Source organism: Macaca mulatta, chromosome 1, assembly GCF_049350105.2.
Source record: "Macaca mulatta isolate MMU2019108-1 chromosome 1, T2T-MMU8v2.0, whole genome shotgun sequence".
NCBI classification, from domain to species: Eukaryota; Metazoa; Chordata; class Mammalia; order Primates; family Cercopithecidae; genus Macaca; species Macaca mulatta.
The window spans coordinates 124,953,477-124,977,360 of NC_133406.1; the positions used below are offsets into that span (position 1 = coordinate 124,953,477).

Genomic DNA, 23,884 nt, shown 5'->3' on the forward strand with positions numbered 1-23,884 from the left:
TTTACTACACTGAAATGCTTGTGGTCTGAAGATGAAGGGATGTTTTCCTTATTAACATTGAAATAATTAACTTGTTTATGTTATTATGCTCATTGTCTAAACATTGTTCAATAAAACTTCTTATTGCTGATAATTTTCCAAATGTTACAGTAAACACGGGACTCCTGCCAGTGGCAGGAATGCATTTCGAGTTACACAGTGAGCACGGTGTTTGCTTTGCTGCCAGTCACTTGACTAAGGTCTCCTGACTGTAGCTTGGCTGCAACTTCTTATCAATCCCAGGTGAAGAGCACTCTGATAAAGAGCAAATTATTCTCTGTGGTCAGATCCCCAAATACGTGGGTGACAAACACAGTGGCATTGTTTCCTTGACTGAGTCTTGTTTTCCATGTGTGGGAGGAATTCCAGACTTGAGAATTCTGCATCCAGACTTCATAGATTTCTTTTTCCTAATTGAGACAACACAACTAATGATAAAGAACAATACCAGCCTGGCTTTCAAGCTCCAAAAGGCTCTGGGTCAAAACCTGACCTCCATAGGGATTGGAGAGGGTCCAACAGCAACTACTCTCTTCTGTTGTCAAGCTAGACCACGGGCTCCTTGAGACTAACTTTCCGTTGGCTTCTGGAGCATGGAAACGGAGCAGATGTGCCTGCCTGCTAATGCACTGTAGGATGGAACTGCTCGCCCAGCTTATTGAAATCAGATGCACAACACTCGAGCTGCCCTGCAAACAGATGGTGGCTCCACGCAAGTGCCATCACATTGGAAAATTACAAGAGCCATGACTCCATCCCCTCTCCACCATGCAAAACTGCATTTTTTTTTTTTTTTTTTTACCAACTGGGTAAGAGAAAGTCCTTCTCTTCTCCATACATCCACTCTAAGGGGCCAGGCCCTTGTGAAATATAGCACTCCTAGATTGCTAAAGTAGTATGAAAATTTGAATACAATGGACAATTCTGGAAGGATGTACCCTAAATATTAACATTCATTATCTCTGAGTAGGAGGGAATTGAAATTAAAAAGCAGCATGGCATATATGGACTTGTACATACTTTTTTTAGAAAATTACACCCAATTCCCAAATAGTATTCAACTTGTCAGAAACAAATTCTGAGATTGTTTAGAAATTGTTTTTTAATATGCAATATCCTTTAAGAAAATTTTGCCTTAAATTCTAGATAATCAACTATTTCAATTGGTCTGAATTTTAAGTTTAATCTAAATTATATTGAATTTCTTTGAGAATTTCTAGGTTAAAACTGTAATCTGAGTAAAACATTAAGTTAGAGTGAGTTTGTTGGTTGATTTTGGATATTTACATAGGCAAACATATATATATAGCTTCACTTTCCTCCTCTGTGCAAAAATTAAACAGCTCTATTCATAGGGCTATTATGAGCATTAAGTGAGATCATCCATTTAAAATATTTATCACAATACCTGACTATACAAGATATATAATAAATTGTAGCTATCATTAGCTATATAATTTTCATTTTTCTTTTAAAGATGACACCAATTTCTGCAAGAAAACAAGTGGACAATCAACAAGGAGATATCAATTGGCTTATTTTCTGAATAGATGTGAGTGAGAAACAAATATCCAGGGCCCCCACTCAAGTCCTCCAGCCTGCATTGGCTCTTAGATCTCTTCTCAGCCAGCCCTAGAGGTAATGAATGCTTAATTTGGTGTGGCAGGAGTTTAGGACTAGAAAGAACTTAGAGATAACCAGTCTGGGTCATTTAACAGATAGTGAGATTGAGCCCAGATGGGTGATGACTTCCCCATGTCACAGAGCAGCAAAGACAAGACTCTAGGGCCTTGACCGCTCCTCTTTTCACTTCGACAGATGGGCTCTCTGGTTAATATATAATGATATATAATGACATTGACTCCTGCTAGTGCCTTTTACTACACTGCGATATCACACAGTGCATAGCACAGCCCTGGATGCATAGTAGGTACATGATGAATGGTTTGCTTAATCTGCTGATGTGCCAGGTGTATACTTGACAATCTAAGAGACAGGAAGTCAACTAAGACAGAATCCCTTCAGGAAGGTTCAAGAGACTGACAAGGAAAGTTACAGCAGGGGAAGAGGGGGTCTTAGAAAGGGGAAATTTGTTTAACTTCCTCGACAGGAGAATGAGTCAGAAGTTGAATCACGTAATGAACCTCAGCGAGTTCATTCTCCAGACTCCCTATGCCAGACAAGTCCCAATGCTACATATTTACCAAACGTACATTTATAGCTTTTGACTTCTCCCCTAACTCTACATGTCTATATCAACTGCCTATTCCAATTTTCCATGTGTATGTCCAATAAAAGGTATCTCAAATATAGCTATCTCAGTATATAGGTATCTCAGATTTGACACTTTCAAACCTAAACTCTTGATTCTGCCTTCAATCCTGCTCCTGCTTCAGTGTTCTCCATCTCAGTAAATCTCACGTCCTTTCAGCTGGGTGCCAAAAAGCTTGGAATCATCCTCAATCCCCCCGTTTCCTCACTCCTGCACATCACTGTCCATCAGGAAGTCCTTTTGACCCTATTCCTCCAATGTATCCCACTTACATTGTCTTCTCTCCTCCCTTACATTGCCATGAGGCCCCAGACCATCACCTCCCACCTGGATAATTGCAGGAACTGCCTTAACTGATTTTCCAGTTTCTTTTCTTGGTCCCCATTGTGTGTGCTCTGCCAGAGTGCTCCTCTTAAAATATATCCAGTCATATTGTTTTCTGCTAAAAATCTTCTAATCACTTCCCATCTCCTTAGAAATAAAGTCCAAACTCCCCAGGGTCCATAAAGCCCTACAAAAGCTAGTTCCAGTTGCCCCTCAGCTGTCATCTCCTAACACTCTGCCCCAGCCACAGGGGCAGGTTTGCTGTTTTCAGCCAAGCAGGTTCTTGCCTCAGGACCTCACACTGACCATACACTCTGCCTCAAATGTCCTTCCCACATTTCTGCATAGCTTTCTCCCACACTTCATTCAGGTCTCTTTGTAAACATTGCCTCATCAGAAAGACCTTTCCTGACCAAACTAGCGCTTCAACTTATAATTCCAAAACACTTACTGTGCTTTATTTCTTCCAGAACTTATCACCAACGGACATTTCCTAGTAATTTGTTATTTGTCTTCTGTCCACCTCTAGGAGAATTTAAGCTCCCTGAGAGCAAGAATTTTTCTGTTCTGTTCACGACTATATCCCCAGTATCTAGAATAGTGTTTTGGTGCATAATGGTTGCTCAATATCTAGTTGCTAAACAAGCAAGTCAACAATAAACTTTCATTCTGTATTTTAGCTTAGTTGTTTGTGTGCTTATCTATTCCCCCTACTAGACTGGTCTTCTTCACCTGTAATTCCTGCAGTTCCAGGCATGGTGCACCTGCACAGAACAGGTGCTCATTATGTGTGTGTTGAATTAAGTTGAGCAATTACCAAGCACTAGCCACAGATTTTGTGACTTAAATCCAGTTCATATCATCTACAAGAAGCATGCCCAAAGGGTTTGTTAATTTTTCTGAGAGATAGTCCCAATGTTTCATTAGAACTTAGGCAGCAGCTCTGGGAAGAAGGAGCTACACAAATAGAGCTTTGTGTGATGGGGAAAACAGGGAGGTGCAGTCCCAGTCAGAGCTGTTAGCAGCAACCCTTTGCCAGGCCTGAACATGCAAAGCCAAGCTCTGGGGAGAGTAACAAAAGGGTTGATTGGATCCAAGCCACGAGGTCACAGAGTCCGTCTTGGAGGGGAAGGGTATGCCATGTGTCGGCCACAGAACCATGTAGACAAACTACAGCGAGTCAGACACACCAAGATTTTTGCTCCTGTTTGTTTCTGCTACACTTCTACAGAATCAAACCACTTTGTTCCTTGACTTTGGAATCATGTCCATTTGTTTAAGGTAATGGACTGGGGTCTTCCACCATGCCACCCCCAGGACCCGCACCCTGAAGTCCTGGTATAGGCTGTGCTATAATGTGGTCTTTTTAATAACTAGCTTCTTTGGAAGGAGTTCAGGTGCAGCCAAGTTGTACAAATTTCAGGGTTATAAGTGGGGCTAGAACATGACACAATGTACTAGGAATTATTTTACAAATTTATCTTCAAATCAAAGCTACTTGCAAAAATGGATTCAGCTCTGCCCTCAACTGTTTCCTCAGGCTCAAATGTTTAAATAGAAATAATTTGCAAAATATGTCACTGTCTGCTTATATTTTATCCTCATGGCAATAGAATGTTACTCAACTCCCCAGGTCACTATCAATTATTTTTAAACTGCTTTGCCTTTTACTAAAAACTCTTTAGTATCCGGAAGATTTGTTTCAAAAGCTGATCAGAAAACAAACAAACAATTATGCATTTCAAAGATTTATTAAAGTAAAAAAGAAAAAGCTTTTAATAAAGAAACTTAATATGATGAGTATTTCGCTTTTACCTTTTAGTGGGTTGTTGCCCATAAGTGATCCTTGTCATTGTAAACTATGCCAGGAAACCCTCCAAAATTAAAGCAAGTGAGGATTTACAGAAAAACAAACAGCAGCTGTCCCAGTTCATCTAAGGGTCTGGGCCAGCAGCCTGCTGAGAATTCATCAAGCCCAATTGAGCAGTTCAAGGCAAAAGACATTTAAAAAATAAAGTACAAACCCCTTGGGAATATTAAGAAAGACTCATCCAAAGTTTTCCAAAGACGTGCATCCAAGGCTCAAACCATTACAACAGACCAAAGCAGTACTCTCTAAACCAGAACTGCAAAACGGCCACTTATGAAAGCTACTACGTGAGACATCAAAAGTATTCAGGTCTTTCCTTCACACAGAACTAGCTTAGAGGGACAGAACTTTCTTTTTCCTCTCTCTAGAAAATTCCCAAACCACAGTTTTATGGGCTCTATTATACCGATTTTGAAAACATTGGTCAACTCAAAATGCCATTTCCTTTGGATGGTTTAGATTATTCTCAATAAATTTTTGGTATATTGATTCAAATAAATGTTACCAAATCCTCAGTAAAAAATGTTTCCATGGTGAAATAAGTATGACCTCAAATGAAATCTTAGAGATTCCCAATGCATATGGAGAGCTCTGAGTAAAGAAAGCTGTTTCTAATCCAATAGTTCCCAAATATGTTTGACCATGGAACCTTCTTTTTACTAACCCCTTTTGACATTCCAGGGTTGAGAAACACTGGTTTAAACATTTCTGTGACTTCAAGGTCAAGATTAAGGTCTATTTCCTATTGGGATCATTCATTCACCTATTAAGTAGACATTTTGTTAGTTGGCTTGTACGGGCCAGGCCCTCTACCTAGACCCCAAGGCAAATAAAAAGAAAGTGCTCAGATCCAGCAACTCTGGTATCTGTCAAGGTTAAGCAAAAGATAAAAATGTACATAAATATCAGCATTTTCATGTGATACAGGCTTCTGTGAACCCCTTCATTGCTGACAGTATGTACAGCACAATTTATATCCCAAGTTGTTCACTAAATATTTCCTGTGCCTTTGTCATGTCTCTTCTGCTATATTGTTCATTACTTAAAAGCAAAGCTCATGCCTTATACTTGTCTAGTATTCTCTGTGGTACCTGGCATGGGATTGGACATGTAGTAGGTCATCCAGTAAATACTGGTTGATTGACTGATTGAGGACTAAACTAGATAATCACTTGAGTCTTTTTCAATTTTGCAGTTCTAAGAGTCCTTTTCAAATACTGGTACAATCTTGAGCCTACAAAATTACGGTGAACCACAAAAGCATTGAATAATTCGTTAGCTCTAGTTTACCAAGAGATGTCTTAATGCCACAAAAGTCACAAAATTAATGCATGCTGCCCCACCAAATAGACAAGCAACAGCAAACTAAAGCAATTTACTCGCTACTTATGGACACAACTTAAGTGTTAACTTAAAATTTAGTGATTTGACCTTGTAATCAGAGAACAGTCAAGTTCTGATTTTACATATGGGAATCCTGGAAATCAAGTGAACATTTAGCTATTCATTGTAGAATTTAATACAGATCAGGGTTAGCCACAATTGGTAACACTTGGGGAGTTGTTAATTTCTTGCTGGCAATTTCACTGTAACTTCCCTTCATAAATTTCAGATTTAAGCTTGGCGTTGTCATCCAGACCTTATGCACATTTATTTGATTTACATATGATGAGTGGCTCCTAATAGTATATTCAGTAAACAAACATCACCTCTGATGCTTTATGTATTTGAGAATTCTTCAGAGCCACAGAAATTTAATTTCATAAGTGAACAAGGAAGTGAATTTAGTGAGAATAAATTACATTAGGCTTTATTATGATACAGCAGGATTTCCCAACCTCTGTACTACTGGCATATTGGGCCAGACGATTCTGTGCTGTGGGAGGCAGACGTGTGCATTATGGCAAGTGTGCATCATCCTTAGCCTCTACCCACTGGATGCCAGTAGCACCCCTCCTACTCCCTTACCAAAGATGGCTCTAGACATTGCCAAATGTCCCTTGTGGGAGGAGTGGGAGTGGGAGAAGCCTCTCCTGGTTGAGAGCCACTGATGATAAAAGAACCCCTGGTGACTAAAGTCAGTTTTAAGACTAATGGTAAGTGAATTTTCAATTTAGTGGAGTATCGGTTAGTATGTTCCCAGAGAATGAAAATCAATGCTTATTGTGCTTTGGAACTAGATAAATCTGTCTTCTTTCTAGCCTGCGTGGCTTGGGACAAGTTATCTAGCCTCTCAGAGTCTCAATTCGCTTGTTTGCCCAAAATAGAGTACCTACTTTGCATGTGGTCTCAAGCATAAGTGAGCTATACACTGAAAAGCTTCTAGTGTAATGCCTGGCAAGTACCAGGCATGTATTAAATATTTGTGTTCCCCTTCCTCCTCCCCCCACCCCGCCTGTTACTCCTCCCATGACCCCTTCCCCACACCCCACACCCCTTGCCCCAGTGCCTGGGATAAACACAACCAACATATATGCTTGGTGGATTCTTTCCTATTTTTCTTTCCATGGCACAAATAATCAAAAGCTGTCATATATACAAACCTTATGCGAGCTTTGGAGAACAGAACAGCCTAAGTCAACAATAAATAAAGGAGAATCTGAGTTCTCAACCCTTGATATTTCATGCCTAAGAACTTCCAATTACAGGGAATATGTCCACACACATTGGACTAATTTATCAGCTTCTTATTCTCTGTCCAACATGGTAAGACTGTAACTTGACCAAACACAGGGGCTGCTCACAGGTTGACCATGTTTCTTACCGACACCCCCAAGCCATCCAATAGACCAGGTTTCTTTCTCAGCAACACTGACTGGAGCCATTGCCCCTGAAAAGGCCCAGGCTTGGCACCATGGTGGGAACAGTAACATGGAAATGTATCTGGTATAGTCCTAAACCTGAAGGATTTACAGAAAGGACACATGGAAGGGCTTATGGGCCTTATGTTCATTATAAAGGCATTATAATAACATTACCAGTCATTTGGAAAATGGGAAAGAGAAGAAGGAGATCACCCAAAGTTGTAGCACTCAATACAACTGTTTTCATTTTACATATTTACTTCCAGGCCTGGTTCCCACACACATGTGTTTTCCCTTGGCTGCAACAATTTCACACATATTCTTCTCAACCTGTTTTGCCCCCAAACTGTACTAGATCACAGCATTGTCCCTGATTCTTACTGTCTTCACAGTTTTCACATTTGATGACTGCATAGAAATTCTTGCAGAAGATTTTCCATAAAGCAACTAATTAATTATCCCTTTTTTGAGGAACACTTGATTTCTGACTTTGCAATTATAAATCGTTTAGTAGCAGGAAAAAAGTCGTAAATATAGCTTTTTCCCTCTTAGACGTTTTCTTAGGATAAAACCTCAAAAGTAAGATTAGTAGGTTAAAAACTATGGGCATTTCTACAGTTTTAAGTATAATATTGTCAAATTATTTTAAAATACATGATTCTGTTTACAAAAGCTATTCATAGTTTGCCTAGAATGATGGTTTCCAGCTTCATCCATGTCCCTGCAAAGGAACATGAACTCATCCTTTCTTATGGGTGCATAGTATTCCATGGTGTATATGTGCCACATTTTCTTTATTTAGTCTGTCACTGATGTTCTCACTCATAAGTGGGAGTTGAACAAGGAGGACACAGGGACACAGGGAGGGGAACATCACACACCGGGGCCTTTCGGGGAGTCGGGGGCTAGGGGAGGTATAGCATTAGGAGAAATGCTTAACGTAGGTGACAGATTGACGAGTGCAGCAAACCACCGTGGCATGTGTATACCTAGATAACAAAACTGCCATTCTGCATATGTATCCCAGAATTTAAAGTATAATAATTATTTAAAAAGCTTTTCATAGTTTATTTCAAAATATTTACAAAATATAGAACAGTATAAAGAATAAAACAAAAATCACCCATAATCTCGTAATTCAACTACTGCCAACACATATTGTATTTCCTTCTAGTCTTTATTCCCTGTGTCTGTCTTTAATATATGCATCTATCTAAAATTAGTTTTATTATAATATTATCAAGTCCTGGCTTCCTAAATGAGCAGGTATGACTGCTCTAAGGCATAACAAAGGGGTCTTATTAGAGTGCAAAGGATGGCTCAAAGGCTACCTGATTGCTTCAGGTATCCCAGTAGCCTTCTCCACTCATTCTGCTAAAGATCACTTATCTTCCCTCCTTGCCAATAGGACTGTCTGGCATTCCTGTTAAATGGAGCCTAACTGATCACATACAGGGACTGCATTCTAAAATCAATGTCTGAAAGGCCTTTGAACTGTAACCGACTTTACCTTTGAAAATCCCTGAGGAAGGAGCCGTGTTGGAGAACCATTAGTGTCTCTCAATAAGTTCAACCAGCTAGTTATTCCTCCAGTGAGAACTAGTTGCTCTTTCTTGGGTTGAGCACAAGACAAAGTAGTTGGCTTACAAGGGGCTATATTTTTTTTTTAAAAACACCAATCTTTAACACCAATATCATGCAGAATGAAAGTTGAATGGGAAGCAACTCTGACTGAAGAATGGTATATTCAAATCTTAGCCTCACATAGTCATTTGTGGAATGACACTAAGAATCACCCTTACTTTTTAAGTGGTTCATCATTTTCACTCTTTCTTTCTCTCACTTTCTGTCTTCTTTCCTCCCTTCCTTCCTTTCTTCTTTACCTCTTTCATTGCTTCCTTTTTCTCTCCTTCTTTTAATCTTTTTCTGATTACATATAACTGAATCTACACAAGTTTAATGCTCTTATAACAAAAGGCCATGACAGTCATTCATACTGAATTGGACACTGCTCATAACAGGGAATTCCACCACAACTGGCAGCCCATTTCTTTAGTTGAATATCTTTAGAAACCTCATGTTGAAGTAGCACTTGCCTCTCTTCCAGTTCTGCCCGCTGTGTTTCCTGGAATGATGGAGAGCAGCTCTTCTCAGACTCCCTGTGAAAGCCTTCCTGAAGTTCTAACATCCGTACTTCATCCAACCCATTTTTGTTATGGTGTGGTTTTTCAGGTGCCTCACCTTCCTGGTTTGCCTTTAACACCTGCCACTCTGGGAAGAGAATGACTGTGGGTCTTGGGCAAAGCCTATAGCCTTCATCAGCCTGTTCACTGACCAACTGCACAGCAGTGACAGGGGCATGGCAGTGGCACAGAGCAATGGTGGAAGCACATCCCTGAGACAGCCTCTCTGTGGCCCCAGCTCCAGCAGCCTGCATCCCAGATTTATGGATGGCACCTGGTAAAGCATGATGCAAACTCAATGTGAAATCCAAGTACATCATCATCTATCTCTGTATTTGGTTTGGGGTTTTATTAATGACAGAGGATGTGATTAAACAAAGTTTACACTGTAACTAACTCCAGCTGGATCCAAGCATCAATGGGAAACCCCAATTCCCTTGATGTTGTCCTTGTGTCCTTTCTACTCACAATTTCTTTTCCAAGGCATTTTCTCTGAATCTGATAATGGTGAGGTCATATAATCTCATTTATTTTAAGAGACAGTCTGGCACGCCCAGCCCAGTGGCCCTGCAATGAAGGACTTTTGTGTTGAAGATGCTGTGAGCCCTTGGATATGGCCTTATCCTAACCTATGAGATGAAATCACTGTTTCATTCTGCCAAGGCAATGTTATCATTGGGTTTGGGATTATATTTGACATTTTTCCAGCAGAAATCATATTCTAATAGACTCTAAACTGAAACATCATCATGCATAATCTTGTAAGATTACCAGAAGCCGGTTCAGTGAAATTTGGGTTCTTTCGGTAGAGTTGTTGCTTATTATAAAATGGCTATGATTACCTATTCCTTGGACTTTTTCTCTAGGGAAATTCAGGAATCACATCTCACCAGCACAAGCTGAGTACATCACTGTAAGTCTGCTTGTGATTTGTGCAGTGATTTCTTCCTCCTCACCAGAGCTGAGGTTGAGATTATCTTCAAAGTCTTTCCTCAGTCTCTGTCTCTCTGATCTTTCTCTCAGCTTCTCTCTCTCTTGCTGGCATTGCTCCTTTGCCCTTTGGATCTCCCTCCACACCCTCCTTTGCTTTCTCCACTCCCCTCTGTTACTTTCCTGCTTCCCCTTCTTCTCATTTACTCTTTGCTCTCATTCTCTTACTCCCCTCCTCTCTCAATTGCGTCCCACTATAGCGCCAATGTTCTCTTTCTACTATTTCAGTTTTCCTCTACAATAACATCAGGTTTCCTAAGGGTAAGACAAATCCCAGCTCACTTAGTTTGTTCCAGTGCCTATAGGTGTTGGGGTGATCTCATTCCATCTGTTCAGGATTCATCCATTCATGCCACCACATTCAACAAGCTCCAGGATGATGGGAAATGAGACAGCCATTTCTCCCTCTGTCCCTGACCTGGGCTTAGCCCCAGGATGGCTCCTAACTGGAATCAGCAGATCCAGCACCAGGGCCAGGGCCACCAATCATCAGTACCAACATTGTCAGATATCCCATAGTGCCCAGTGGTGACAGGACCAAACTGCATAATTAATGGCCATGTTGTGCTCTTCTGATGTGCCTGCCAAAATGTCACTGTTACCCTGTAGGTGACAGCCATTGTTCACTGATGAAGAGCCTTCCTCTAATTTGCACCATCATACTCACTATTCTTGAGAAGCTAAAAGAAGATGGTGGCTTTATCTCTTTTAAAGAGAGTTTCTAGAGGCAATGGGCTGGTGGGCTAGAGCAACTTCCAGAGTTTCACCCAGTGCTTGTAATGAAAACCACCAATTTGCTGTATACATAGCAATGTAATTCCTAATATTAAGCTATCGACTGAACTCACTATGGCAAATCAGAAGATGGTTCTTTCTCTTCTGGTTATGTTTTTTGTAGTGCGAGATTTTTATTATTCTAGAAAAAGGCCATTTCACCTGCTAACGATGAAAGCAAATGTCTTGCCTAAAACAAACAAACAAACAACATACCGCTGATGGTAACTCAACCTCCTCTTTTTTTGCCTTATGATTTACTTCTGTTATATGAAACAGTCACTGCTGAGAGCATGAAGCCTGGACAATTGAATCCTGATTGAGCAACTCACATGAATTCTGGGAAATAAAGTCAACAATTCACAAATTGAATCCACTTCTGAATGTTCATCCACCAAGGACTCTTGACATTCGATCTCTTTGCATTTCTGCTCAATGTTTATTGCTTTCCACTCGTCCCTCAAACCAAAGTCTTTGCTTGGTAATTTCTTGTTTTAGAAAGTGACAAACAGACCAAGCAGAGAAAACACTGTATGTTTTGGACTAAAAATGAAATCATTAGGGTAAGTTTCTATTCTTGTCGACTGGAATTTTACTCTGGTTTTGATTAAGCTCAACAAAGATATTATATTTGATGCTTTCCTGTAAATGTATGAGATGGTTTGCTATTGCATGTCCATGAATGGAAATATTAACAGTCTCCACTTGGCTCCATCAGCCTCTGGCTTGGTCTTCACACCCAAAAAGCCAACCAAGAGAATCACATCCTCAGCCCAGAGTGAGTAGTTTCTGTCTTGCCTGCAGTTTTTCTTCACAGTCTCAGAATTAAGAGTAAGTCTTATCCAAAATACATAAAATTAAATGGAATAGCCACATTCTATTTCTATAAATTTCTCAGTAAGGAACAACTTCACATGTCTAAACATCTATCTTCGATTGCTACATTTCTATCAGATTAGTGAGTCCTTCCAAAATCTGTTCCTTGTTGGTTAGATTACTTCAGTGAGGAGAGAGTATGGGTTATGGGCTCCCTCAAGGGTATAAACAAAGAGAATGTCATGACAGATAAGTAGAGAAGCCAAGGTATTTTACAAACTCAAAAGTGTGTGCCAATTTTTTAAAAGCAATTAGGTATATTCAAGCATAGAAGATGCACAGAATCCCACCTATACATTATCCGTATCATGGAAGCGGAAATCGACACTCAGAACAAAACCCAGAGGACAGAACTCTTGCTCCCTTGAATTGATCAGTGTTGTGAGCAGTGCGGAGTAGGGTTAAAAAGGAGTGAACCACAGAGCAAGGGACCTGGGCTATCGTCCATCATGCCACCCACTCAACAGTGTGACCTTCTACTTCCCCACTGTATTACTGAGGTGAAGTTTCCTCATCTGTCAAATGAAGTTTGACAGAAGTTTCCTTATCTGTCAAATACTAACCTCAAAAGATTTTTAATGAGTATTTTAAAAGGAAATAAATATATATAAAGTGCTTAGTATAGTATCTGGTACATAATACATAATACATGTTATTGATTTTTAGTGGTAGTAGTTGTATTCATTTCTAACCCACAGTTTATGCTAAAGGAGTAATTAACATATTTTAACACATAATATTATATTACATTTAATTTCACACATAAAATATAGGTCATTCTATCCTTATTAACACTTCTAATACAGCCTAAGCTGTAGGCCAAAGAAGACTCTTGGGGATTTCTATCCTATCCCTGCCTTTTCTTCCTACAAACCCAAACTCAAACTCACAATTTTGGCATACTCACCCTAGTGACCCAGCAGTCACTAGGAGCTCCCCATTCAGTCTGAACCAGTGACTGAGGAAAAAAGAAGCTGTCTAGGCCTCCTCCTCAGACAGCTGTCCTGCCACTTCTCCCGCTGCGTGGAAGGGCCAGGAGACAGCCATGCTCAGGGCCTGGCCTTTAACTCCCAGAACACCTCTCTTAGAAGTGGGAGTCGTTGCTGTCATGGAATTGGACTAACCAGAGGAGTGCCTCCTTCTGGAGGCTGAGAGGAGAGGTCAGAGAGGGTGTTCCCTTCTTTTAGAGGCCTAAGCACAAAGTCCACTTGTCTTCAGATGTGAAGAAATGGAAAAACTCAACATGGTCTGCAAAAATTGTGTACCTGCCTTTAATAGATTGCATCAGGCAAATGGAAGAGCCTTTCTCATGTTGGAGGACCAAGATACGTAATCCCTTACCTGCTTTTAAAAATATGGCCAGGCGCAGTGGCTCATGTCTATAAACCCAGCACTTTGGGAGGCTGAGGTGGGCAGATCACCTGAGGTTAGCAGTTTGAGACCAGCCTGGCCAACATGGTGAAACCTCATCTCTACTAAAAATACAAAAAAAGAAAAAGAAAAAATCAGCCAGGCATGGTGGTGTACTCCTGTAATCCCAGCTACTTGGGAGGCTGAGGCAGGAGAATTGCTTGAACCCAGGAGGCGGAGGTTGCAGTGAACCGAGATGATGCCACTGCAGTCCAGCCTGGGTGACACAGCAAAACTACATCTCGAAGAAGTAAAAAATACTTGTGTGTGTATGTGCACATGTCTATATATAAATGTTCTTGTGACCATTACAGGTATTGCTCTTTTGAGATAATTCTAAGATTTATCAAGGTCTAAACTGAAAAATGTTATAACCAACATTATTGGAAATACAAAGCTGACAAAAGAAAAGAAAAATCTCAGGAGAAAGAAAGGAAAAAACAGCCCCAGAATGAGTGCTAGAAAATAGTATAATGAAATTTATGGAGAATCAGGAATATTGATTTCTAGATCTAACTCTATTCACCAGTCAGTTGGAGGTTATATGGACCTACACAATTCATTTAATTACTCTGGAAGAGACTAAATGACCTCAAGGTTCAGCTATCTTCTGCCTCTGGTGATTCTACTTATGGCCTATGAGGAGGTCTTGGAGAACACTGGTAAAACTTCCATGACTCCAAAGTTCTTCAACCCTTTAGAGGTGATGGGGATGGTGACGATGGTAGTAATATTAATGGCAGTGTTGATGGTGGGGGTGGTAATCGTGGCAAAATGTTGGAAGTGATAGTGCTGGTGGTAGCGATAGGATGTTGGTGGTGAGGAAGTGTTGGGGAAGATGGTGGTGGTGATAATGATGGAGGAGGTGATAGTGGTGATGGTGATGGAGAAAGTAGTGGTGATGATGGTGTTGGAGGAGGTGATAGTAGTGATGGTAATGGAAGAAGTGGAGGCAGTGATGGTGGTAGGGGTGGTGGTGGTTGTTGAGGATAATGCTGCCATGCTTTGTGGATCTAAATTCTATACTTGACCTATCTAAATGCTGTGATAGATTTCAGAAGTGGGCAGAGAGGGAAAGCACTTAGGTCCTGGGACTTAATGAATACAGGTGCACAAAGAGCATTGGTACTGGTCTCTGCCCATAACCATCATATGTGCCTTTTGAAGTTATTCTTCTGTTTGGGACAATGCAGGCAAAACATACATGCTCAGGCAGATACACAGTGTTCTACTGGTTGTGAAATTTTCGGTGTTTGTTTGTTGAGGTTTTTTGTTTTATTTATTAAATTTTAATTTATTTTTGCTTTTTATTCCTCCAAAGTTTGAATCCTTATTTTGAGAATACAGGAATCAGGTCTGTGGAAAGAAGGAAAAGTTGAAATAGCCAAAAAGAAAGCAGGGCTGAAAGTGCTGGACACAGATGAGGGGACACAATACAGGGAGATGACAAAGGGGAAAAGCATCCTCACACGCATGAGACCAAACTGTGGTTTAGGCAGAGCTTAAAAGTAACCACCAGTGTGCAACCACACAGGATAGGTACATGGCCCTGGGACAAAAGGTGAGAGCTGGAGCCAGTCCTGGTGGCTGCAGTGCAGAGGGAGCTGGGGCAGTCAGTCTAGCGCCTACCTTCCTGGGGACAAAAGGCGACACTCTCTAGACCAGACAAGGCAGAAAGAGTCCCTGGAGGGCCTTTGAGGTGCAGCTTCCTTTACAGACAGAGGCCTGGTGCCAGAAACTCGGCTGATTCACAAAGGAGTGAAATGCTAACAAATGGTTTTCATTATCATCATGCAGTCTCCACCCTCATTCTGTATGTGTACTGTGTTTTTTTCTTTCTTTTTTTCATCTTTTCATGGGTTGTAACTAAACAATGAGGTGATTGCCATCCCAGTGGATTGCACAACATAACCAGCGGCTGGGTTGGAGCATAGCCTTCTCCAAGGAAATTCTAGACAAGAAAAATGAACAAGCTGGAAGTAAGGAGGGTGTTTGTTTTGCACAACACCTGTGTACACTTTTAGGGCTCATAAAGAAGGGTCTTAGATTCTTAGTTCCTCTGAGGCCCACCTGTCAGGCCACCAATGTGGCACTCTCCTTCTTAAATAAAACACTAAATAGCCAAAGTAAAAGGGAGGCTCGCCCAGTTATCCAAGAAGGTGAATTGGGACCACTTGTTATTTCCCAGTATAACATGAAATAATGATTTACTTGGGTTGAATAAACTGGCGCAGCTGTGGGAAGAGTCTTCAATTCTGTTCAATAAACATTCATTAAGTGCCTACACTGGGACAGCCCCACAGATAGAAATACACTTAAGACCTCAAGAAGTTAATCCAGCAGATGCCTAAACTTGTCCCAAATCCCTGGATAACCAAGTATAAATGTGATCATGAGGATATCTTCCATGTTGTATTCTCCTTGTGATTCACTTTTCCTGCAAGGCAGCAATTACTTAAGAAAAGATGCTATTAACTTTACAGTGCCTGGCAAGTTTTAGTGACAGCTAAACATCGCAGCGCTCCGATGAACACAGCCATAGCTGGAGCAGCTTCCTCCCTCTGACTGCGACATGGCTGAAGAAAATGGATCATTTCAAAAACAAATGTTTCAGTTTGTTACTCAGCATCTTTGTTGGCAAATGATTGCAGATAATCGCCCCACAGCTGCAGGCTGAGCAGTCTACAATTGCTCGGTTCCACTGAGCATGTGCATGGCCAGCCATTCCAATCACAACTGGGACACAAAGTGGTGATTTCTTCCTGCCAGAGAGGGCCAGATGGGGGCATGGGATGAACAGGAGGCATCACTTTCTCTTCTGCACCCAGATCTGCCACTAACTAGCTGCCTGATTCTGGCCAAATGTCTTTAATGATATTAATAAGAGTAGCTGATATTTATGTAGCACCAACTAGGTGTCAGGCACTGGGCTAAATGCTTATTCAATTTAACCCTCTCAATAACCCAATATGGAGGGTATAATTGTTCTGATTTTTGAGAGAAGATGTTGAGGGGCAGAGAGGTTAAGTCTCTTGCTGAAGATTGAGAAGTGTGGTGATTGAGAAGGAAAACTGTCTGCTCTCATCTCTGGAATTTCTAATTACCCACAATGTTCTGGGTCTCTAGAGACAGATGCTCTCTGTGAGTCTCTCGTTAGCTCCGGAGTAAATTTCCCCAATGCAGAGTTTTTATTTTGTTCATGTTGTCATTATCAAATAAATCTTAAAAGAAGAAACACTAGAAGACTGGGAATATTCTGAAATATAATTATATGAGAAGCAAGTGACTTTAGAAAGGACAGCAGGTTTTCATCTCTCCTGACCTTTCATCCCGAGATAATGAAAGAGCTAGATGAAACTCCTTAACCTAAGCTCAAAAATCCCTGTCAAATAGCCCTTCATTAGAGGTAACCACCCTGATGGTATTCCAGCATTCCCCATAAGTCATATGTGTTACTGTATAATAGGAGCCCATATGGGACTAAGATAGTTAAAGCCATGCACAGGAAGTAGCTAAAGCCCCCTGACAAACACACACATGGAAGTAAATTCTTCATTTCCACCTCTTATCTTTGCCTCAGGTTACCTAGGATTTGCATGTGCTGCATGCCTGGGCAAAGCTGGGCTGAGTTATCTCTTTCATGCCTTGAGTCAGATTTTCTGGATGTGAAGTCAGCAGACAAGCCAGGAAATGTCAGTGCAGAAGAGCAAGGGAGCTCAAGACACGATGGCAGCTGTCACTCCAGAGTGGTGTGGAGTGGGACGGTATCTGATGTGTCCTCGGACTCAGTTTCCCTTGGGATGTGTTTGGTGCTGACTGCTTGTGATCCATGTTTTCTTGGATGCAGGTTGGTTGAGGTGCAGCGATTTTTGCAGTGAAACTGAAGTCCAGCTGCTCAAACAGAAATGGCCTCATCTAATGGACACTTTAATGAGTAAGGGTGGCATTTTACTTGAATCCTTACATTCAAGTGCCATGACTCATCCCTTATCCCTCCTTAATTGAAGGACGGACTGCCTGCCTTTCTTAAAGCACCGGAATCCCATGTGTCAGTTAAGCCAGTATAGTTCCTGGTCTTTTTCAGGGCTATGAATCTTTACCTTGTCTTAATTTCTGAAGTTACATCTGAATCACATTATAGACTTCTGTGTTGTAACATTTCTTGACCTATTGCTTAGAAAACATACCACACACTGAGAGGAAAAGGCTAGCTCAAGAAGAGCCGAGGACATTTAATCCTATAAAGCAAGTAGAATAAAGGGCTTGGATCTGAGTTAACATTCACTGGCACCGTTTTGCTTTCCTTCGTGTGTTCAATCCTAGGTGGTCATTCAAGGTCTGCAGTAGCCTGGAGACTCCATAGGTGCTGTTATGATTATATGCGAACCTTGACTGCAACCAACCTGAGAGTCGTTGCTCCCAGTACCACTGTCTGCTATTAGTCCCAAGTATGGGAACAACGGACCAGGGAAAGGACAAAAGCATCACTGAAATGAAGTTTTTTGTGTGTGGTTTAAGGATTAGCCAGTTGGAACAAAGGAGATGTTTTCTTAGGATCTCAGAAAAGTTTGAAAAATTATTGGATTGTTTTTGGCACTCAAATATAGATTATAGATATATTACTAGTATTACTAAGCTGATGGGCTATACTACAAGGACTATTATTTAGCCATACATTCTTGCAAAAATATTCTGCCCTCAACTCTGTAACGGAAGGCTGCTGTGTGTTTAGATGTCTTATCTTCTACCACAATAATGTTGTTGTAATTACCCACACTTTGAAAACCTCCCTGGGGTGTGGGACGTTATACAGCTCATGAATTCCTCCAGTCAGGTAAACATGCGGATTGTGTTTCGCCACACACAATAGAAGGCCACTCTCATTCATAGCAAGTGCCCTTTGATTCTGAAGCTGAGGTCAGCCAACCACAACTTCTTCCTACCTACAGCTGTCTCACTCTCCGGGGAAGTGCTAGAAAGGGTTTTGTAATTTACCCACAAATTTCCCAAAGAGCCATAGGACCATTTTTCTTTCAGGAAAATGTGCCAGGGTACTTTAGAATTGTCAGCATTGAAACTTTTCATCAAAAAGAACAGCAATTTCACCGAACCTTAATGTCTTCCTAAGTCCTTGGTATTAATTTCCTATTGGATGTGCCAAAACCACTGGATAGTTAAAACACATCAAATCATCTTAAAATGGCCAAAGTTGATTTTTCCCTCAAAAAAGAGCTCCTTCTCAGCAAACCTCATATTATATTTCATACTAGAAAAGATTTCAAATTCCTTTTCCCATTGTGGACAGACTCAGGGTAAGGACTAACAGAGGGAGGGGAGAATTGAGGGGAATGGCTACAGCCAGGAAGATCACAGCAGTCACATCAACCATTATTCTTATTTCCTCAACAACATGTCCTTAATGTAAGACATTCCTAGTGAGTTTCCCTACGCACAGAGCTCTCCTTGGTGGAAACTAGCAGCGAGGGGGCTGAAGCTGCCCTGGCATCTTTGATGCAGTGATCAATTTGGCTATTACCAAATAGTGGGTTGGACTATTATTAAGTCCAAGGACCATGTGCTGAAATTTTGAATACCAAAGATCTGGGGACACCTGGCCAAAAAGACCTCCGGGACCACTCCTCCCATGTGCTCCAAAGCAATGGCTAGTCCCAAGAGCAGCTTGCACTACATTAAAGATGTCAGGGCGACTGCAGCCCCCTTTCTCCTAGTTTCCGCCCAGGAGAGCTCGGTGAGTAGGGATACTCACTAGGAATGTCTTAGATGAAGGACATGTTGTTGAGGGTATAAGAATGATTGTTGGTGCGATTGCTATAGGCTGTAACTATTCCCCTTAATCCTCCCCTCTCTCTGTTAGTCCCTACTTGGAGTCTGTCCACAATGGGAAAAGGAATCTGAAATCTTTTCTAGTATGGAATACAACCATGAAGTTTGCTGACTGAGAGCTCTTTTGGGGGAAAAAAATCAACTTTGGCCATTTTGACATGATTTGATGTGCTTGGTAATGGCCTTAATAATGGTCAATAACAGGCATCACCAGAGAAGATTTTAAGTGGCATGAAAGGAGTAAAACAAACAAAAAGCTTCCAATTCACAAATGTCAGTTATATCTAGACAACTGGGCATTGGTCAGGCAGGAGAGACGGGGGCAACATTCCCCGGAGAGTTTGTCAACTATATTCTCAGACCTTCTTGTGGCTTATAATGTGACCACACCTGAACTTTATGTTTTCTGAGATATATTAATTTCTTGATAATGTCTCACAATTACTAGCTTATCAAAGACAATTCCAAACTTCCCATTCATCCTATGCAGCAGGGGTTCCCAGCCCTGGCTTTATATTGGGATCACTTAGGGAGCTTTACAAATTCCCGAGGCCCAGGCAGCACTCCAGGTCAATGAAACCAGAATCTCTGAAGGTGAGACACAGGCAGCAGGAGTGCAAAAAGCTGCCCAGGAGATTCCAAACTACAGACAAAGTTGAGAACCACTGCTATAGAGGATTCAGGGACAGTAGAAACGGGGAGCCAGTGAGATAGATAGAATGTCCCACAAAATCTGAGTGTGGAAGGATTAAGGGGATGGAGATTGACAGTTATCGGGTTTCAATAGCTGCGGCTAAGGCCCATTAGTCCCTGACAAACGATCAGCAGAGGCACAGTTTCCTTAAACTATATATTGATTGGATTTTGGACAGTTTGCCATTAATCTAAGTTTCATGACTGAAATTGACCAAAATATTATCGATTAACCTCAGGGGTCTTAAGAAGAGCCCTCTCTCCCCTAGCTCTACCAGGCTCAGGGTTGGTTGGACATTGGGTTCTGAGATAAGTCCTAGGAGTATGGTCCAGAAGAGGGAAGAAGCCCACAACATACCTTTGACTGTTATATGGAAAGTTACATTCAAGCGGTGGTCTACAGAGTGGACTGGCTCTGGGTTGGTGCTTCGTCTTTGCACTGGATCCTTTACCCCATGAGGAGGAACAAGGTGGAAGCCCTAAAGCAATGGTTCTTAAACTTATGTGACTATCAGAATCACCTGCAGGGTTGGTTAAACCACAGATTGCTGTGTTTCATTCCCAGAGTTTCTGATTCAGTAGGTTTGTGGTAAAACCCAAGAATTCGCATTTCTAACATGTTCTAAGATATTACTACAATACTACTATGGAACCACACTTTGAGAACCACTGCTTCAAAGCATAAAACCCAGGACAGGACAAGCTCTAGAAGAGGTACACCAGACTTTATTAGGATTCCTTTGTGCCCTGTAAGAAGGAATAGAATATGATCCTGAAATGAGCTGAGATTTATTTCCATGCATTTATCAAAAGTGTGAGAGCTGATTTCTGTTTAAGTGATTACTCTATGAAAACAGACAGGGTTTTAAAAATAGATATGCATTTGGGTTGTTTGTCCCAATGCCTTGCATTAGAAATTTGTAATATTTAAATTGGATTTAATTTTAGAGCCTCAACCTTCATTAGCATGAGACTAAAAACAATGACAATAATATCTACAAAAATATTTTAGAGTTTCATTATTGTGGACAGAGAATTTCTCTCTGCAGTAATAAACTGCTTATATCAACACAGAATAAGACAAGGCCAAAGGCATAGGAAATGCTGGACACAATTCCAAATATAGCAATCAGATATCCAGATGAGATTGGCAGGAGACCCTGACCCTGGCATGCACCAAGGTGACTTGGTCCAGAAATTGCAGATACAGGGCCAGGGAATCTATTGTGGTTGGCTTACAGTAGATACCCTAAGAATGCAGATCTTCCTAGGAATTGTGGAATTTTTTATTTAAACCAAACGTCCCTCTTCTTCTAGTCATCCAGATTGGAGGCCATCCTAGCTTGTAGTAGAATATCCAGAATATTTCCAGAGAAAGTCACTCTACTGGTTGCTCTACTGATTAAAAGCGGAGGCTTTTTGTGTCCTATAGGAAGAAGTTCAGTAGGCAGGCCCCAGAAGGGTACTGCAAGTCTCTTAGCACCTTCTGATGTGTAAGGCCCATTCTATACTCCTCTCCTCTCCCCTACTCTTGCAATGCCATGGTGGACCTCCACCCAGTTCTTGAACTCTGGGACCTTTCCTTCCCTTCTTCCCTAATGAGCTCTTATTCATCCTTAAGAACCCTGCTCAGATGTTATCTCCTCTATGAATATGTCTCTAACCAGTCTGGCCAGATAAAACCAATTTCTCCTTCCACTATGTTTCCATATCATGTCACATATACATCATACTTAACTCACTGTACTTTAAATGTTTGTTTATATGCGTGCCTTTTCCTATCTCTAGATTACTTGCTCTAGGAAGTTAAGTATTATGTCTTATTCTTCTTTGTATCCCTAGCACCTGACACCTAACACAGTGGCCAGCACAGGACCTGCAAGTTTAAGTGTTTAATCAATGAAATAAATGAATCCCAATTTTGGGGTGAGAGAAAGCACTACTTAAGCATCTAGTAGCAATGCAGCCTGGAAAACATTCAAAGTCATGGAATCTCAGATGATCAGAACCAAAGGGGACCTTAGCTCTTATCTGTGCCAGCTTCTCATCCTATAGAGGAGAAAGCTCAGAGTGAACTGAATCAGAATGCAGGTGTATGGGTTCCAGCCTGCAACCTTTCAGGTTTAGCCAAAGGGTTTATGGACTAGATGAAACCATCTTCCCATGACTAATGGGACCAGATAATGTCCACCTCTTACCCTGGGGACATGCCATTCTCCCTCTCCCATGCTAGGTCCAACTCTGGGAGAGCATGAAAATGTTCTTTGTCACAGAATGTAACCTTTTAAAGAGTGTCTGAGTACGCATTTTCATCACTAGCCTTCAACCCCAATTGAGTATTGAAAGATTTTTCTGGTTCTTTCTGGGGCAAGAAGACTATTTTGAGCAGGATGGGAAAGGAAGAAGAATGGAGACATCCCAGGGCTTAATTTCATGATTTCTAGTGGCTTGAAGACCACTTCAGAGGCCCTTGCTACCTCCCCTGTTCTCCAGCTCCTCTTCGTGGTTGGAGTTTGGGGAGCCGTGGTGGCTTCTCTGACATTCGCTTTCATAGCACAAGCTGAGACGGAGTTGGATGAAGGTATGTGGTGGGGATCCACACTGGACAAAGATACCACAGGGAGGGGAGTTTTTTGGCGTTGAAAAGAGAATATGGACAGGAAGGTTAAGATGTCATTCTAGAACTTTATTGGGAGGGCTTCTCCACCCTACAACAAATTCTGTCATAGACATTCATTCATTTACCCATAAATATCACCCTCCTGTTCAAAGCCCTCCACTCCCTTCCTAATGTCCTGAGGATAAAACCATAACTCCGTGCTGTGTCTCTGTAGACCTGGCTCTTTCTGGCTCTCCAGCTCGTTTTCTAGGTCTCATTCCTTCATGCTCAGAACCTTTGTCTTGTTTCTATCTCAGGGCCTTTGCACTTGTTCCTGCTGCCTGGAATGTTCTCTCCCTCATTCCTTCTCGTCCTCCAGGTCTCAGCTTGAAGGCCGTCTCCTCAGAGGACTCCTCGCTGAAGGTCCCGTCTACAGTGGCCCCTCGATACCTCCTGCAGTTTCCCTCTATCATCAGACCCTGTAATTGCCTTCATGGCATATAACGAATCTGGAGATATCTTGCTTATTTACACAAGACTGTAAGCCCCCTGAGAGCAGAGGCCTTGTTTGTCTTATTTACTGCTGCTCGACACCAAAAACAGTGCTTGGCACATAGTCGGTGCCCAGAAAATATTGTGAATGAATGAAGCGCCTACATAGATTAGGTAATAGAGGGGAGAGGAGAATAGAAAGCTTACATTGTTTTTAGAAACTACAGCCTAAAATTGATTTTTTAAAGTTGTATCAGCTCCATAGCTTCCAATTCTAAAACCTGCTTTTCATTGTGGTACTCTGAGATTCCTGTCTGATTCTGTGAGAGCTCCATGCTCTCTCTCAAATGGTCAGTCTGTCTTATTCGTCACCATTACTCATCTGCATTTTTATCAAAGCACCAACTTGCCCTGGATTGTCAGAGATTTTGCATCTGTATAATGTATTTTAGGCTGGTTCAGAGTTGGATCTACTACGTCTGCATGTGTCAGGTACTGAACAATTTCCATTTTGATTCCAGATTAGGGATCTGCTGGGGCAAGACTTTGGCATGTGTCTAGAAACACCTGCACTAGGTGCAAGATCAGCCATGGATGGTGTCCAGGCTGAAACGAAAAGGTATGGCGCAAGGGTGAGAGGCAAGTGCCACTACAGGACCATGAGAGGCCAGGCCCCGGTAAATTTTGGTAGCCAAATTCTAGCTCCTTCCTGGG

General features: G+C 41.5%; 1 protein-coding gene across 3 annotated transcripts in view; it reads left to right on the forward strand.

Annotated features, from left to right (window-relative positions):
- Positions 1–23,884, forward strand: part of NGF (nerve growth factor) — a 52,237-nt gene that overhangs the window by 20,381 nt on the left and 7,972 nt on the right. Inside the window, exon 1 of one of the 3 annotated variants that reach the window (XM_077950545.1) lies at positions 9,186–23,789. The exons of the other annotated variants lie outside the window; for them this stretch is intronic. Within the exon in view, the coding sequence (XP_077806671.1) occupies positions 23,722–23,789 (68 nt within the window). The 5' untranslated portion in view covers positions 9,186–23,721. Of the gene's footprint in view, positions 1–9,185; positions 23,790–23,884 lie in introns of those variants that run through there. 3 annotated transcript variants of the gene reach the window in all.